The 18090-nt window shown below is 34.1% G+C and overlaps 2 protein-coding genes across 2 annotated transcripts in view; one reads left to right on the top strand and one right to left on the bottom strand.

Annotated features, from left to right (window-relative positions):
- The window catches only part of LOC132551342 (synaptotagmin-15-like), a 150345-nt gene extending 142790 nt beyond the window's left edge, over positions 1-7555 (top strand). Inside the window, exon 9 of the mRNA XM_060215477.1 lies at positions 3923-7555. Coding sequence (XP_060071460.1) covers positions 3923-4047 — 125 coding nt within the window. The 3' untranslated portion in view covers positions 4048-7555. The remainder of the gene's footprint in view (positions 1-3922) is intronic.
- Positions 7556-11667: 4112 nt separating this feature from the next.
- On the bottom strand, positions 11668-16425 carry LOC132551379 (RING finger protein 151-like). Its single transcript, XM_060215522.1, has 6 exons — positions 16370-16425; positions 14857-14965; positions 13747-13793; positions 13284-13350; positions 12589-12724; positions 11668-11816 (listed from the first exon to the last, which is right to left on the bottom strand). Exons 1-6 carry the CDS (start codon positions 16423-16425, stop codon positions 11668-11670), a joined length of 564 nt encoding a protein of 187 aa, XP_060071505.1.
- Positions 16426-18090: the final 1665 nt, after the last annotated feature.

Raw genomic sequence — 18090 nt, 5'->3', positions numbered from 1 at the left:
CTGAAATAAATAGAAAGTTTGTTCAGATCATAATAACCCAACCAAATAAATGTTCCGTGATAGAAATGACTACTAAAGTCCACAGATTTCTATAATTTTATGAGAGTGTTTACAAATAAAAAATGTTCTATTTTGTTTTTGTGTAGAGTGCTAATACACCCTCATGATCTCGGCAGAATACCATTATCCTCATGTACCACTTTACCACAATACGTGACATTAAAGAAGCAGTGAACGATAAAACGGTTTAAAATCTTGTCCGTTTTATCATTCACTTTTTTATCCGGAAAAATACACACAGAAAAGTGAGAGAACATATGTGTATTTCGTAGGAGGCAACAGATGTAAATCTGTATTGAGGTGATGTAGGGGTAAAACTGATATAGTGTAATCAGTACGCTGTATTTGCATTCAACTTAATTATCGATTGATACTGTAAGAGACATGTACATTCTTTAAAGAGCGTCGGGTCCAAATGGGATATACAACATGTCGTAGTGACAATATGAACTCTCCAACGAAGCTTCGTGATATATTGTTCGTCTTTCATGAGAGGATGTAGATGATGGCACTACATTCATCGTCAACACTCAAGGGGAAGGAACATAGGCTATGATCACAAATAAACCAGACATTTACAAGGCTCATGAAGCTAGAACAGTTTTAATACACTTCAGAGTATACGTCTAGGTGTTTGGCATTCGGTATGATATTGATCACACTAAAATATTGGTATCCACAAACTCATGAAAATTTTCAATAAGTTACAAATAATACTACGTTACTTCGAATATTTTTAAATGACTCATCTGTAGCATGATTCACACATCTACAAAATAATTAAATATGATCAAAAGCCCAACTCCTGCATAACTTTGGTTAAAAATACTTCTTTTAATCAATCTTTACTTTCTCGTTATATAGGTTGATTCTATTGTGATCGACAGGCGTGGGCGAGTTATAGGCAGTACATATAATCGACAAGGCCTACTCCACATTTATTTTATTGACAATTTGCGGTTAATTCAATATTCAAGGGCCTGTTTCCAATATTACGATTTCCGTGATATTGTCGACTGCTGACGGACATGCTAAGAACACGAAGTTTTGAGACATGCAGGTTGATGGGGAGTTTAGGCTTTCAGTAGTATATCATCGAGAACTCTTTCCTGTCGAGATACAAAATCAGTATGTTTGATGATCTGCCCAGTAGACTCATTGTCGCTACCTGATATTTCTCGTCAAGGTTCGCCAACATAAACAATACTAAAGCTCGTATGATAAAATCATACACTAGTATATACGTTTGACTATGGAGATACATGACAATGAGGTATACCCACCCCCACAGAATCATGTGATCGATGTCCCCAGGTTTACAGACATTCCTGGTGCTTGATTGATGACGGATTCTATCACCAGACATGTCTTACAGATCATTCTTCTTAATGCTTTGCTCTAAATATCGCTTCATTCTCCTTTCTCGTCCAGTCGACAGACCTATTTTCGTTTAAAAGAGAAAACGATTATTCTTCAATCCATCGTCGGTGAGAATAAAATATTCATCGTCGATACGTGGTCAAATTGTTTGATGATCTGAAAGAAGAACAAAGGACAAAAAATGACCAAATGATTCTGTATAATGGTATTACGAATAGTTAATGGTTATCGAATTCAGCACCAATAATCATGAAAAGGCATCTGACTATATAGACATCCTAATAAATGGAGGTTTTCGCTCCATTTAATTATTAGAAATATCACAGGTAAATAGCTTTTTCTTAAAAAATGAAGTACCGGTATCAAAATTGCATATTATTATTTCAAGATTAATTTTGCATTTATTTGAAAGACTGTTATCAAAAACATACCTTTCTCAACATTGACTATTGTGAAAAAATTACATCAGGCTTTAAAATATAATTTATGAATTATCTACCTATGCATATAAGTAATTATCCGCTCAGGGGAAATGGTCCTGTCGTGAAAGATTGACGCCATACTGTTCTGTCAACAAAGTGATGTAAAGATGAACCTTTCGTTTGCCTGATTTTCCGCAGTCGCCTTTAAGGTTTCAAATAGAATTAGTATCACTGGAAGAGCGAAGCATCAGTATTTTGTAGTTCAATTCATTATCCGTCTCTACTGTATCTAATTATGACGAGAGGTAATGAACGTGAATATGGTTTGTGTTTGCTACTACATTACCTCTTGCTTTCCCTATTGTTATGTTATTTAATTTGGCTTATTGAACTTTGGTATATGGCCTACACGGAATGTGCTAGAACATGTACAAGTAATATCTCCACCTTTTTACACAGTACGTATGGTCAATAAATTATCGACATTCTCCAAGGGAAACTTAGATATTTGAACCCTTGAGACCACCAATTATATAAATAATTTACAGATTGTTTTCAAGTTTCCGCAAAATAAATGCATTTATAATGTCATTATAAAATTTCAGAGCTTTTTCACAAAGACAGGCTTATAGATTTAAGATGAGCCTTAACTGTTTCAAAACATTATTGCATAAACTGGTTTTCCGTATCCTCTTTGAAGAGTAAAAAAGGTTAATTTGAATATACTCTTTGGAACTTGTTCTACCGAAGGCTAAAGGCAGCGTGCTAAACTGTGTGTGCTTCCTTAATACACTGATTCTAAATAGTTTATCTGATAACTTGTTTATGTCTAGAACAAAAGTGTTAGAAATGCTGTAGAAGGTTTTCCCAGTAGGATCGGTACAACAGGATCGTTCAGCGGTCTGAACTACGTAACCATTTCAAAAATTCCCTACATACAAATAATCTCTGATATCGACATACACGCTTCTCAATAAAACAATACACGAAAACCTGTCTTTTCTGATGAATGCAATCGTTTTGTAAAAAACTAGATTCAATAAAAAGAAGCCAAAGAATCAAATTAAATATTGTAATGTTCCTGATAGCATCGTGTACCAAATGACCGGACAAAAAGAAATCCCCAAAGTCAACATGAATAAACTCCTGGTAGTCGATTGTCACTGATACTACACGGTAGTCTTGTACGCCTTATCAATGGTACTGCCGATATGAAATATCTCACGTCGATCTCCAATGATTTGATGTAATTCAAACAAATGCTTTCACCGTAAAATGTTTCGTCCGAATAAAAACATAATCAGGTTATGCTAACATAATCCAGACTGGCTATTTTCGGATGTCAAGCTTCGATGAGCACTTGTTATTCTGGACAATAGGACTTGTTGTATAGTTTTGTGTTCAAGTATAACACCTTCATGTCAACACATCTGTGTAAACCGTATGGGAAATGACCAGCTGGGGATCACCGTTATATTAACAGAATTTGTCCAACATCATAACAAACTGGGTTTTTTTTTTTTTTTTTTTTTTTGCTTTTTTATGGTTTTAAAATAAGTCAGTCGCGACTTCACTACCTTCTTTTCAACAAAGTAATTTTCTTTGGTAAACTGTTACACGTGACATGTTATTTCTATATTATCATTACGTTGTTGAGTAGGTGCAGGTGTACTAAGTTAACAGTGTGTAAATACAAGGGAATAGTAATTTACATTAACTTTCTAAATAAATGGAGTCACATAACCTTATCTTGAATAGTCCATGTAATCAGAACTTCATAAACCTTAATTTTAGGATACAAAAACGATACGTTGAACAAACATACCATATTGGTTATTTTTGTTTCGTGTCGGCTGTTTTATGAAACCTAAAACTTATTCGTTTCGTTTTTAATAAATCATTAATTGCCAGCATATATATGGTCTAATGTGATTCTAAGTTAGTAATGTAAATGTAATGCTTGCTTCTAGTTGCTTCTGGGTCTCGTCCTTACAAACTTTTTTCTGATCATGTAACTCTACTACCAGGTGTATAATACAAAACTTGTTTCTCTTTTTCAGACAAAGTGCTCGGTCGCGTGATCCTGGGATCGTTCATGTTTGCGCGCGGAAAGGAACTCGATCACTGGAATGAGATGGTGGCCAATCAGAAAGAACAGATAACACAGTGGCACGCCCTTGTATGAAAAGTACGGAACAACAACAATGCCATACCAAGATATGGACCACAGGTTGCGCTGTTTGAACCATTTATGATAATGTTGTGATCTAGTGGGGCCAAATTGGATATTGACAGGACAGACAACTTGGATGCAACAATCATTATTCCGAGAAACGGATTATCTTTCGCACACGTTCATAACAGGAATGCTTAGGACGGAATACCTCCGTGACCACGTTATATACCTAACGGACCGACTGGCTAGTTAACTCGTTGTTTTATCTTTCTATATTACAATTTGTTTACGTCATAGTTACTTAACACACCTGGATTCAAGTTTGTTCTTGCCTTATTGAAGGGAGTTGTCCTGTTTACCACGCGTTACTAACAAATCTAACTTAGACCTGTTGATCTTCAACCCTACAGTGTACTGTATAAATGGTTATATGATATGTCGGTATACCGGTAAATGAAAGCCATCTCTAAGATCAAAAATTGTTTTCACCATTTTTTATTATTAATATCATTGTTCATCGTTTCGTTCTTGTACTTTGGAAAAGACACGATGTAGTATTTAATTTTTTTATGATTGAAGTTTTTGTTTGTATACTGGATAATGATACCGCCTCTTAAGGGAAATTGTTGTATTCCACCACAGACCTTGCCATGCAACTCCGCCTTATCTCAGACATAATACTTGTTGCCGAAAACACGTTCTAGTCATGTTTCCAGCGTTCATATCAATACTGGCATGCTGTGTGGGCATACAGACTGATAAACCCGTCAGCTCCCAAATTTGATGGTAGACTCGTCTGATTCCGAAAAGGAAATTGCCGCTTGATTAACTGGCTTAACGTGAACATATATCAGCAGGCAACGATACCGTTTCGTAATATCATGCCATTTTCGTAAGATATATCAGTTATGATGATTTCCAATGACATACCAAAAATAAGCGATGACGCATCTGCAATAGAACCGATATCAATATCAGTAGGTCTATTTATCAAATGATTGCCAAGTTATTCAGTTATCATACCAAAGTAACACTTTTGTCCATTCCACCTATATACTATACAGAAGTGTAAACATAAGTATACATTGATGCTGAGGATAACGTACCCCCAGCATAGACAAGAGCCCTCATGTAGATAGCATTTTTGGAAAATTCAATGTAGATACATTCAATATTATAATGAAATAACCGGAAAAATAATTTTACTCATTTTTGTAAGTCACTTTTCTCTGTATGTAACCTATTGATGTCACACGCTCATATTGTGACGTAATAATGGAGACGATTGAGTCGAAATGATTTAAGTTTCTCATGAAAATATCAGTTTTCGACAATATTTGCCTGAATAATCGATCATGTGACAAAAAGAAAAAGATCATAATTCATTCTATTTGATATGTGAATTATGAAAACCATCACTATGTTTTCATTTTAGCTTGCCAGAGGCTCGCTAAAATAAAAAAAAATCTTTCATGAATCACATACCAAACGGAAACGCATGTACGTTGTAATATATCAGATGTATTACTATATACGTCTTTAAATTGTTTCTCCCGTTGTTCAGCTGGTGCCTTGGTGCTAGTCCTGTTACCATAGTTTGTAAACAATTGCGATTTAGTTTTTTATTTGTTCTTTCCATTGGTGCATTAATTTGTTGAACTGTTCGTGTTTATCCTTACAAAAGTAGTTTCTGACAATACATGTCCTTCAGATTGCCATCTAACTATTGGCGGAAAGAAGAGGGGTAAGAAATGCCAAAATTGATTTTAAATTATGTTTATATTAAGCACGTATCTCCCACTGCATGTAACCATCTGCAACGGCTGCTATAACGGTTGGATGTCCGAATTTATGAATGCCTTGCTTTAAAATATCACTACCGTGAAAATTAAACGGCTTCATGGAAGTTATAAGGATGTACAAATGCTAAGGTATTTTTTCTTCTTCCTTCACACGTTTAAATGTTGCAGTTTATTGTGAAACAATCATTTTGATTCGTTAATTATCAGCATTTGTTATCGTTAATTTCGTCAATGTGTCAAGTTACTTTAAGTATCCGCACTGATGATATCTAGTATACTCGCACTATAGTTACCACGTCATTTAGTATACTTTCCACACACACACTATAGTTACCACGTCAAAATCGATACTCTACACCGAACACACTTCAGTAACCACGTCAAAATTGATTCCACCAAACACGCTTCAGTTACCACGTGTAAAGATGATACTATCCACCGAACGCACTTCAGTTACCACGTCAAAAATTTATCCTCTCCACCGAATGCACTTCAGTTACCACGTCAAAAATTGATCCTCTCCACCGAACGCACTTCAGTTACCACGTCAAAAATTGATCCTCTCCACCGAACACACTTCAGTTACCACGTCAAAAGTGATTCCACCAAACACACACTACAGTTACCACGACAAAGATGATACTATCCACCGAACGAACTTCAGTTACCACGTCAAAAATTGATATTCTCCACCGAACGCACTTTAGTTACCACGTCAAAAATTGATACTCTCCACCGAACACACTTCAGTTACCACGTCTAAAGTGATACTCTCCACCGAACACACTTCAGTTACCACGTCAATATGAATTTGATCTGGCGTAAAAGTATGCAGTTACACATATTTTACTGTGATGACTATAAGTTACATAGGAGCATGTGATTATGGGGGGATTTATGTCATTTTTACCATTTTAATATATAAATCATGTTACTGTTATGGAATTTATTTTATTTGAACATCATATACTGGTAATTATAGATAATCATTTTAAAAAGGTTAAAATTGTTAGCACAAAGGAAATGTGTATATCATATCGTAAATCTAGAAATCGTCGACGAAACAAACAGAAAAGCGTATGGGTGCAGCATGATTGTATCAATTTTCACGTCAATATAATTTCATTCAAATCAATATCAAGATCGCGACAGCCAAAATCAGCATTGACATTTAATGTAATAATTTTAGTATCTTAACTTTAAATTTATGATCATTGGTTTTAAACTGTTGTTCTATTATTTCATTGAATATGCAAATGGAGGTTATTATAAAGCGCAATGAAATATTGACGAGAGTATAATATGTATACCTGTGTAGTTGTCAGACTGTGCCGGGCGTGAATACAACAAGTTTTTAAACTTATTGATCAACATCCAAAGAAATTGTCTATATTATATATGATACAATCCATAATGTCTGATCTGTTGTGTCATCAAAAGTTTGTAATGTTTTGAATTACGATGACGTCATTTTAACACCAAAGAGGTTGTTTTTAATCTACGTAGGGATATTAACTTAGATAGGACGACCGTCTAGATTAAAATGTACTATGGTAACTGTTATGATTACAGTGGCCTTAAACTTATTTGTTTAAATATCATTACCCGATGAGTCAAAATGATATGTACGTACAAATGTATATGATATATATGATTATAACAATACTTATTACCTGTACATTGTGCTGGCGTCATGTACTTTATTAAAATGTGTAACTTGCAACAGGTGTGTTGGTTTTGAATTATCATCAATGTGAAACATCGATGGAAGGGATATTCTTTTTGAAATGCAGTTTATTTGTGATCAATTTTCCTGGAGTAAAACCAACAAAGGAAACACAGATGTGCAAACAAACCCGTTATTCTAACTCAAAGTTGACGTATTTAAGGTAAGCTATGACTGGATATGAAGATAAAAAAAATTTACATTGAGATTATTAAAACGTGCATGGAGATTAAGAGCAGTGTTTCGGAATAGTTAGCGTCTTTTCTCTTACACTATCAACTATGTAAAGTTAGCTCAAATGCATGTTACTTCAGATTCAGTGATAATGAATTTCCGCCTAAACTAATGACCATATAGAAAAACATGGATGACAAAGAAATTGTCGAACATAATATAGCAAAACATAGGCAACCCAGAAATGGTTCAACGTGGTATAGCAAAGCGTGGACGACACAGAAAATGTCAACATCGTAATGCAAAACATGGGCGACACAAAAAAAATATCGAAATACGTATAGCAAAGCATAGACGAACCAGAACAATGTCAAACTTCTCACTGGAAAATATTCACGACACAGAAAATATCAAACGTAGTATAGCAAAACATTAATAATACAGAAAAAAATGTCAAATTTCATATTGCAAAACTTGGAGGACCCAGAAAAAACATCAAATTTCTTTAGCAAAACATTTGCGACACAGAAAATGACAAACCTCGGAAAGCAAATGAGAGGCGAAAAACATAGTATTTGACCTCATGATGTTTTCCCTACATTGTTTGGTATCTCTCGTGGAAATCATGATATTGGTATCAAAGTTGTCATACTCGCCAGTTTAACATTTGATTAACGCTGGAAACGCCCATCCCTACCTACATATAGATAGGTTAGCTGACGTCCAAATGAAGCTTTCTGAAAGTCACTAGTCTCTTTAATCCACTCAAAATTACAGGAAGATAGGCAGTTGTCACGAAAGTAAGCTATTTATTATAAATCAGCTCGATAGTGGTTACACAAAGGCGCTGCCTCAATCAAATTTGTCCGTGTGCGTGATGTGATGATGTAATGAAGTCATAATCACGAGACTTTTCATCACCCTACACTATACAGATATACGTATATCTCGGATATTTCTCAGCAGCATTAATAATCCATCTTGTTATATACTATTACATGATAAATCATTGTTTTATCTACTGACCTTCGGCTGCAGTCCGTGTGCAAAGAGGAATTATGATTAAAGAGTTTTTCGTTGCTTACGAAGCGTAATCAAAAAGTAGACTGAATACCATGTTTGTGTTTATACGAGGGCTTCAAAGGCGCAATACTGGGTAATCATGCTTCATTACTGCCATTTCCATATTGCCAGTCAATTGAATGGTTACAGACCCCCCTCGTTTATCATAGATTCCTACATTTCAGAAGAATGCATATAAGTTTTATTGCCGGTTCCTCTAGTTCTTCAACTAAGCATTTGTCAAATCTTCTTACTACCAATTTCAGTACTATCAAAAAACCAGGTCACAGTCTTGCTGGTTTACTGTTTACTCGAGAAGTGGAATTAATGAAACGTGGATTTTAAAGAATTCAAAAGATATGGACAAGGCTTGAACATCTAACCCACCTGAAAAACATATAATTTGACAATGATCGATTTCCTGTTTGACAATGTATAAACTGAGTTTGCCTGTAGCATCTTTAAACAGAATATTGACATACCATTGAGAACAAACTGTACCGTGTTTCTTGGCTAACTTCTTATTGAAGACATAATAAATAAAAAAAACTTTCAATTTCGCCTTTTCGATGTATCAATGATGAATGGTTGAAATTTTATTTACCCGCCAGAGTTGGAAACCAAGGACACAACATAATCTTTTACATCAACATCAACCTGCGACTTCCCCATCGTAAAATTTCCATTTCTAGACAAATACATTTGTGTAGCATTTTATTCTATATCAAAAGACTTGTTCCCATGTCCGTCTCTGTGACAGGTGGCCACAACCACTAGATAAACTTACAACACAAGTCTCCGAGATAGACAAATTAATAAAGAGTACAACGTATTGTGAAAGGATACACTCGCAACAAAGTATCACTGTGAAAAAATCTTTATACGATGTAACAGGAAGTACGATGTGTTTGATTCTCGTTAGGATATCAAGTGTCTTATTTACTTTGTTCACATTTAAGTGCACGGCATTACTTATCAGATGGAGAGTCAGACACTAGAAAGTAAATATTTAGGGGAAAGAGAAAAAAAGATCATATCATACCGGGATTTTTATAAAATTTCATTCTTAAAATTTTAAACAGAGATGATGAGCTACAAAGAAGACATGGACCGTTAAAAAAGTCACAATAATTTATGAATACCTTATTTTTGTTAAGATCAGTTAATATTCCTTTATACAGCAAAATAAAAACCATGTATCAAATATTTTAGAAGTGTTTCGTTTTGGGTTAGGGTTCCATATTGGGTAGGGTCACATTAACAACTGGTCTGTGGTTGCCAGGACGTGTATAATGTGACCATGTGGGGTATCCTGCTGGGTACTTCAGTTTGGTAGCACTATCACAAGGAGACTTAATCAAAATATCCAAGTCTCTCACATACGAAGACCCTCCTCAAATGACCATAGCTGTTAACAGGACGTTAAGCAACAATATATAATGGCCAACCGATTTGTCTGGAAAAATAGCAAAAGTGGTCCAAACTGCACATCTACATGTACTTAGTAATGCCACCTTGTCATTCCAGAGTTCACGTTTTGTGTTATACCTTTACTTTTTATCTTCTATACTATTCTATAGTAAATAAAGTCTGAAATTCCAGATGTTTGCCACAGAACATAGGTTCTTGATGTTCACTGCTTAGTCACAGCTCATTACTGTTCGGTACTTCCGGTCGTTACCTGACATCAATATAATTGACACTTATACACATCCCTGTTTTCTTTATTTATTTCAGAATTAAAATTGTTGATATAATGTTGTCTCGTCAATCGTTTTCTTATAGATCAACGGTAGACGGTATAACAAAACATTTGTTGACTGGATTTTCTGTCAACATGTGTTATGTTGAACCCTTGGATCCAAATGTTGCCTTTGGCCTTCAGCAACAGTTTATTTATCTATTTCAACATGTTGAATCAAGTCAACAAATGCATAATGTTTTATACAATGTAATCTTGACTTTTGTTGAACAGATATAGCAAAAAGAAGTGAAATGTTTGGCTTTTTTTAAAACGTTCATGTGTGGTGGCCTTGAGTTTATACAACAATACCCATTACCTGAGTAAGACTTTTCAATTCATACCTTTGTCAGTGATTTAATTTTCAAACCAATCAATTAAACATTTATTACATATAGGTAGATCTAAAATCTCTTGTAATACTGAAGTCAGGACGTAATGTATAATTACTTGTGAATGTTACAAGGTACATGTACCAGTTACCTATATGTCCTTGTTAATCTGTAATACAAGCCATAAAATATCATCAGACATATTGATGCCGCTAATTACTGTATACAAGAATAAACTCAGTTTCTAAACGAAATAAAATCACAGTTGCCATCTTGCATCACAAAAACTTTTGAAGTCCGATGAGAGTGAAGTAATTAATATGTCACTTTAGCCAGTTATTATATTCATTTTTTTCGATAAGAAGCAAATGTTGACACATTTAAAAAATTATACTCAGTATGGATGAAATAAGTGCAAACTTTAAACAACAGAATAATTTACACGGACACTCTTAAAAAAGTACAAGGCTGATAAGTCTAGGTGTTAAGGATGTAAGCATCTCCGCTTTATTATATGTATAAGACATAACACACAGCACTTAATCAGTGTGTGAATGTATATTTATTACATGTAAAGTCTTCAAAAAACTCATATAATTTCAATTTAAATATCATTTTGAAATTGAATTATATGTATACGTATATAACAATACTAAGATTATTACACATTTTTTTGTATGATTTAACATAGCTTAAAGATGGTGACAAAAGTTTTCAAAATTACATGTATACCACAAAAATGTATAAATTAACAAAAAATAGAGCATATTGGATACATTGTTTGAAAGAATATCACATTTTATTTTCTTTGTCTTCAAACATAGTTCCTAAAAGTTTCTTTTGGTCATCTCCAGCACGAAATAGTCTCATCATAAGCGAGGGTTTGCCAGGGGATGGAATAACTTCTAAATCACTTGTAATGCCAATGGACTTCTCAGCTGCTGAATCAAATATGAAAAAAAGTAGTTATATTATAATACATGTATACATAATGATAATCTAGCTTTGTCATGGATCATCACTATGATAGTTTTATTCAGGGATTTCAACGTTAATTAGAGATAGGTAAACCCTCCGAATTCTCCCTTAAAGTTACAGAAAAGATATTTCTATTAGTTAAATGGTTCTACTGTACTAAGTGTTCCAGGATATAGTAATCGCCTTTCAACTAGTCGTCCAGAGTTCGATTCCCAGAATGGAAGTGAAAAAGTATGAGGTCACCTGCCCGACCACATGGGTTTCCCCAGGTACTCCTGTTTCCTCCCACACTAAGACTCCTTGCACACTTTCATCCGAGCCAACAAGAGTGACTAATATAAGTTTGAAAAACTTGCTTCGCAATTGTTGTAAAACAGATAAGTTTTATATATTGTCAAGAAAAGAGTTCCATTTTTTATTTTCAGAAACTATATAAGAAACACATTTCACAATTTCTGATTACATGCTTGTTTCATAACTGGATGGGTTTAGTAAGTAATGTGGACAAGTTCCATGTTTGTATTCACATGCTCCATGACCATTATTCTTTCAAATGCATGTACAGATATGTTTCACCTGTGCAAAATGTACCAGCTTTAAAACCCTTCCTCTCAGTCCCTTCTCCAACACTTCTTCAAACCAAAAGAATATGATTTTTTAATGCAGATCTCATAATCTGACATTGCCCTCATTTTTCCATGATTCAATCACAGTTCTTTCCATCTATTCACTTACCATTTTCAACAGGTGTATTCTTTTTAATGAATTCAGGTAAGTTTTTTGGGTTGAAATCACAACTTTTCTTATGTGAATTCAATCTCTGAAGCTGTCCAATAAATTCACACCCTGATCTGCGGAAAGGACAAGCAACCTGCAAGAAGAAAACATGGCCAAATGGTTGAAACAGTGAAAACAATTGACAATTACAGGACTGAAAAAATCAAATAAGTGCAGATCTAATAAGTACTCATCATCCACATCTCTTCAGATAAGATCTTCAACAAATGTACCCTTGGTTTAGACTGGGACAATTCTGTGAATTTGGCCAGTGTTTAAATTTGGTACATGCATGTTTACACTTGCCAGAGCTGTCACATCACTAAAATAGTTTAATAGAAGTTGTAATCGTCATTAAATTTCTGATATTTCACATTTCACTTAGAAAATAAATCATAACTTTTTTTCACAGGGAGGTCATTTCTCCAAACTGTAAATTGACAATACAATGTACTTTCAAAAATAGAATTTTGAAGTCTGAATTAAGTGATTTTGATTAAAGCATCTAATTCATGGACACCAAACTACATTACATTTAATGTTAAATTTCACCAAATACCCACCAAGTACCTTTACCTTGTATAACAAAAGGTACAGTGGACCTGGATCTATTATATTTGAAGTTGACCAACTTTGACAATGTTGTTTCTTACCATTTGATCACCTATGATATTCTCCAAAATGAAGTCATGATGAAGTTGTCCTATGTGTAGAGTTTTTCTATGAAAAATAAACAAACAAGAACTGGACTGTAATGCATTATATGTTGATATTTGATGATAAAAGAAGGAAAATATGAACACAATATACAATAGTAGTTTTGGGCCTGGTTTGGTTTATATTTCATAAGATTTCATTTTCAGGTCCAATACAATATATAACAATATTTACAAAATATTGAGTAATTCATAGCTCTACAAAATAGGTCAAAGAAGCAAGAATTTGTCAGAGGAGTGTAAGAAACTCTATTTAAAACTGCATTTGTATGTTAGTCGTACAAAGCCACACTGGTTTGCCCCTCATACATTTGTATAGATGACTATGTATAAAGTGTGATACATTTGTACCACATATCCACATGGAGAGAAGAATCACAGTGAACTTTTTATATCCTACCTGTCCTCCGGACATGTTTTACTGTGCTTTAGCCAAGGCAGAATGCACTGAAAGTTGAGAATGCAGATTATGTATCAATATCATTTAAACACTTACTAATTTATCAATGTTATTGTCAACAAGCAATTTAATAACCATAAGATTTAGTCACAAGATGATTTTAACACTTCTTTTGTGATACATTGTATAACATCAAGATTTTAAATTCCATACACATCTGAAAATTATATTTTTTGCTTGCGTATACATTGATTCCAACAACAACTAGAACTGTCGCCTAGATGGCTGACCAATACCCCCCGCACACTGCAACGAGTCAATGGATAAGTTAGAGTGTTATTCTGAGAGTAATTGACATATTCTGCATGTGCCTGCATTTCTGGAAGTCAGAAGGGGTGGAATACATGTTGTTCATGATCAAGAGAGTCTTGCAATACTTACATCTTTATTGAAGTAATATTTTCCACTGAAGGGCCACAGAGACAAAAAAATGTCTGCCGTTATGTTCTTGATCTACACTGAACACTCATGTTTGTCATGGCAACGTTATGTTCTTGATCTACACTGAACACTCATGTTTGTCATGGCAACGAAACCTGTTTTATAATGTTTGGCATCCCCTAATAACGCTATATACCAAATTTGGTCAAAATTAGACAATATCCAAATTTTGACCAATCAGAGGCCAGGATTGTGTTTCCGCGGTAACAGTTTGGGAAACGTCTAATATGTCCAATTATTGGCCTTACTGAATTACATCTTTTTACTAAGTTTGAATACAATCGGTCAAATAACTGAGGAAATATGGACATTTATTAGAAAACTTGTTTATAGTGACCAGTTACCATGGCAACCAAAATTTTCAAAAAAAGAAAGGGGCATGATTATCTACACATGATCCTTAATATTCCTGTAAAGTTTCATCAAAATCGGTTCACAGGTTTAGGAGGAGTTAGCCGGACAAAATGTGTCTACAGACGGACGGACGGACAACCTGATTCCAGTATACCCCCCTAACTTCCTTGCAGGGGGTATAAAAATTGGTGATTATGTACAAAATAAAAAGAACTAGATACACAAATAGGAATCTGTTACATTGAGTGAAGTTACCTTTTTACAGAAGCTGTGTCCACAAGGTGCCCTTTGAGGATCAGAAAAAACATCCTGGCATATGGAGCAATACAGATGAGAACTTACTGAATCTGGATTAAGAAAGTACCTACAATAAACAGAAAAAGCTATTACTTCTACATGTAAACATTTGCAAATTATTTGAACATCTACTTTTGTTTTACACAAGCGACTTATTTATAGGGACAAACTGTCATGGTAGCAAACTTAACTTTAATTCAAAACATACTTCATACAAATGTTTATATCTATTAAATATGTTTATTTCTTCAGACAAATTAATGATACAAAGTGAAGTTTGAACAAATAATATTTCTCAAACATTTACTGTAGTTCACAAGCTCTGCAATCAAAAGCAATCAAAAAAGCTACACGTGTTATCATAAATCTAAATTATGTTAAAGATATCAATACAAAGACAAGAAATTTATTGCTCGGAGGCAGCTGAATTCACTTACAATTTGACAATATTTTGTTTTCTAAATTTTGTCTATCATGGAATTGAAAGCACAATAGTTTGTCAATATATGCTTCAATAACACGTACAACACATATGCAACCCTGGCAAAACACTATCGCTCAGCTTGGGAGAACTTCTCTTTAGCTTGATTTAGACTAGTTAGCCTGAGGTCCCAAGTTTGATTCCTTGCAGAGGCATTGAAATGAATAATGGCCTCTGTTACATTGTTTTATTATGAGCTCAAGAAATAAATGTGAACCATATATCATGGTCTTCAAGTCATGAATCACAACCCACTAGGCTAAAAATGGTACCCAACACCCAAGAATGTCAAGAATAAGATTGTCATCACCAGGGTGATCCTGTGGCGCAGTGGTAAAGCACTCGACTTTCACCTAGCCTTCCAGGGTTCGACTCATGGAAAGGAGGTGGAAAGGTAAGAGTCACCTGCCCGACCACATGGGTTTTTCATGGTTACTCCGGTTTCTTCCCACAATTAGACCCCTCACGCGCATACATCCAGGCCAACAAGAGTGATTAGTATAAGTTGAAATAACTTGTTTCGGAATTGTTGTTAAATACAGTACCTTGTTTTTTATAGACGTCAATAATAATGTGAAGACCAGTGGCCAAGGGACTCAGGTCTTTACATATGTAGTGCTAAGGTGATTGGGAAATATGCTCAATCGATCAAGCTAAAGAGAAGTTCTAGTATTTACTACAATTTCATACAACTTTCCCAATTTGAAGTGAATTCTAAAAGAGAAAGAGTTTAGTGAAAATCAATGCTTTCTGCAATTCCTATATTACTCTAAGATTACCTGCTACTTATTTGATTTAGTACTGATGAAAACAGTATTGCTTAAGTGACCCCAGTCCTCAGAAATTCACTAATACAAAATTAACTTAATTATATAATATTATTATCACTGGATGCAAGGTTTAAGAATTATTCAAAATCCAATCATAACACTGAGGCTTTCTTAAAAATAGGAAGACTTAAAGACATGTATGCTTAGTCCAGATATATACCTCTCCTCTTCAGTCTCAATAGATGCAGGTTCAGGGTGTTTTCTTTTCCATGACATTTTCATACATCTGTACTTTCAATGTGTAGCATTCGATGGATCCTTTCAACTTATATTAGAATTCAAAATCCCAGCCAAGTTATACAAATTTCGTTCCTATAGGTAAAGCAAAAATACTACATAAGTAAAAATTGAATGCAAGTAAAAAAGTGTTAAGGCATATATTTGTGCATGTACACATACCAGAAAAAGAAGATGAATCTGACATCATTTGTAACCGATACGTTAATTTTTTTTTAAAGTTTTTTAATTTTCTTTTTCTTAATTCAATCAGAGCAAGAAATCTTAAATCAAATTAGGATTTCCCTAGTTCTGCACTATATATGTATGATAAGGGACAATATCTTGAATAGATATAAAATTTGATTTTCAATGGGTGTAAAACTGCAACACTTATGGGGAACTCCCGACTTATTCTGACACAAAGCACAGTTCCCCGACTTATTCTGACACAAAGTACATACTACCATGTAATTGTTTCAATTTTAAGTCCACTAAAGTAATTATGATCTTTCATTAATGAAAAGGACTCAATCAATCTGTTGTGTTTGGAATTGAATCAACTTATTTATTAAGTTGATCTGGGACATAAAATTCTTCAAGTCTTGGAATTGGAAAATATAGAGTGTTGTAATGTTTGACAAGAAACGGTCTCATAGTAGCATGTTTGACTCCAGTCCAGTTCTCGTGTTGAGATTGCATATTTGATTTATTAATATTAAATAGCAATTACATCTTTAGCCTTTTCTCAATGTTAAATCGTAATTTGTGCCAATTTTGTATTTAGTATTGCTTTACAAAATTTAAGTTGGGAGTTAAATAAAAATCTAAAAAAAAATGATATTACGTATAAAGGGGAATAACTCGATCATTTTTTTCGAAAAGGTTTTCTGGATCTGCTGTATCACATCATCTCGTATTGTGTTGTGGATTTATGGATATTTTCTAGTTGGTTAATGGAAGATATGTGTCCAAGAGTTTGTGGTTAGTACATTGTAAAAATTCACATTCCTTTCGTATGATCGCTAATCCGGTTCTTTTTTGTCTCGCGCGAAAGATTAAAAATCTTTCGAATTATCACCAATGGCTGTTATTTCCCTCGTATACTGACTATCCTGCATTGTAGAATAGTATTTGTGAATGTTGCATCTGACTCTTGTTTAACGTCGACGTATAGCATATCATACACCGCTATGGTTACTTACCACATTGAAAATTGCGGGCTATGACAAACGAATTTAAATTCATAGCCTCCGTGTTAGAGAAGTCCGCACAAGGGACGTCACTCCGCACAGCCCAGCAAGAAATGTACAGACGATGCACGTTCAAGATTTTTTGTAAGTAAGAGTCGTGTTTTTAAACAATAAAACACTAGCTCTGTAGACTTATTATTACGACTTAAATTAACAAAACAATTATATTTACACAAAACAAATCATTACAATAAGAAATCAAAATATATATCACAGATAACTTTACAAACACTGCTAGTTAACAAAATTCCTGCGACAAAAAACCTCATGCAGCATATATAAATGATAATTAAAAGGCCGGAACGTCCAGTATACATAAAAATTGACCGAATACATGTTAATATATCATAATCTAAAACAACAAGTAATAATCTAGAAATTATGTTATGAAGCATATGGCACTAAAAGTAAA

The sequence above is a fragment of the Ylistrum balloti genome, unplaced genomic scaffold (genome assembly GCF_031769215.1).
Source record: "Ylistrum balloti isolate Yb309-2 unplaced genomic scaffold, AGI_CSIRO_Ybal_v1 Utg370196, whole genome shotgun sequence".
Lineage (NCBI taxonomy): Eukaryota > Metazoa > Mollusca > Bivalvia > Pectinida > Pectinidae > Ylistrum > Ylistrum balloti.
The sequence above is the reverse complement of the archived record's forward strand: the minus strand, read 5'-3'. Positions and strand labels throughout refer to the sequence as shown.

Coding starts and splice junctions, on each gene's coding strand:
- LOC132551379 (XM_060215522.1), bottom strand. CDS start 16,425: ATGTCATGGAAAAGAAAACACCCTGAACCTGCATCTATTGAGACTGAA. Junction 13,794..14,856: donor GACACAGCTTCTGTAAAAAG/GTAACTTCACTC, acceptor CTCAACTTTCAG/TGCATTCTGCCTTGGCTAAA. Junction 12,725..13,283: donor ATATCATAGGTGATCAAATG/GTAAGAAACAAC, acceptor TTCTTCTTGCAG/GTTGCTTGTCCTTTCCGCAG.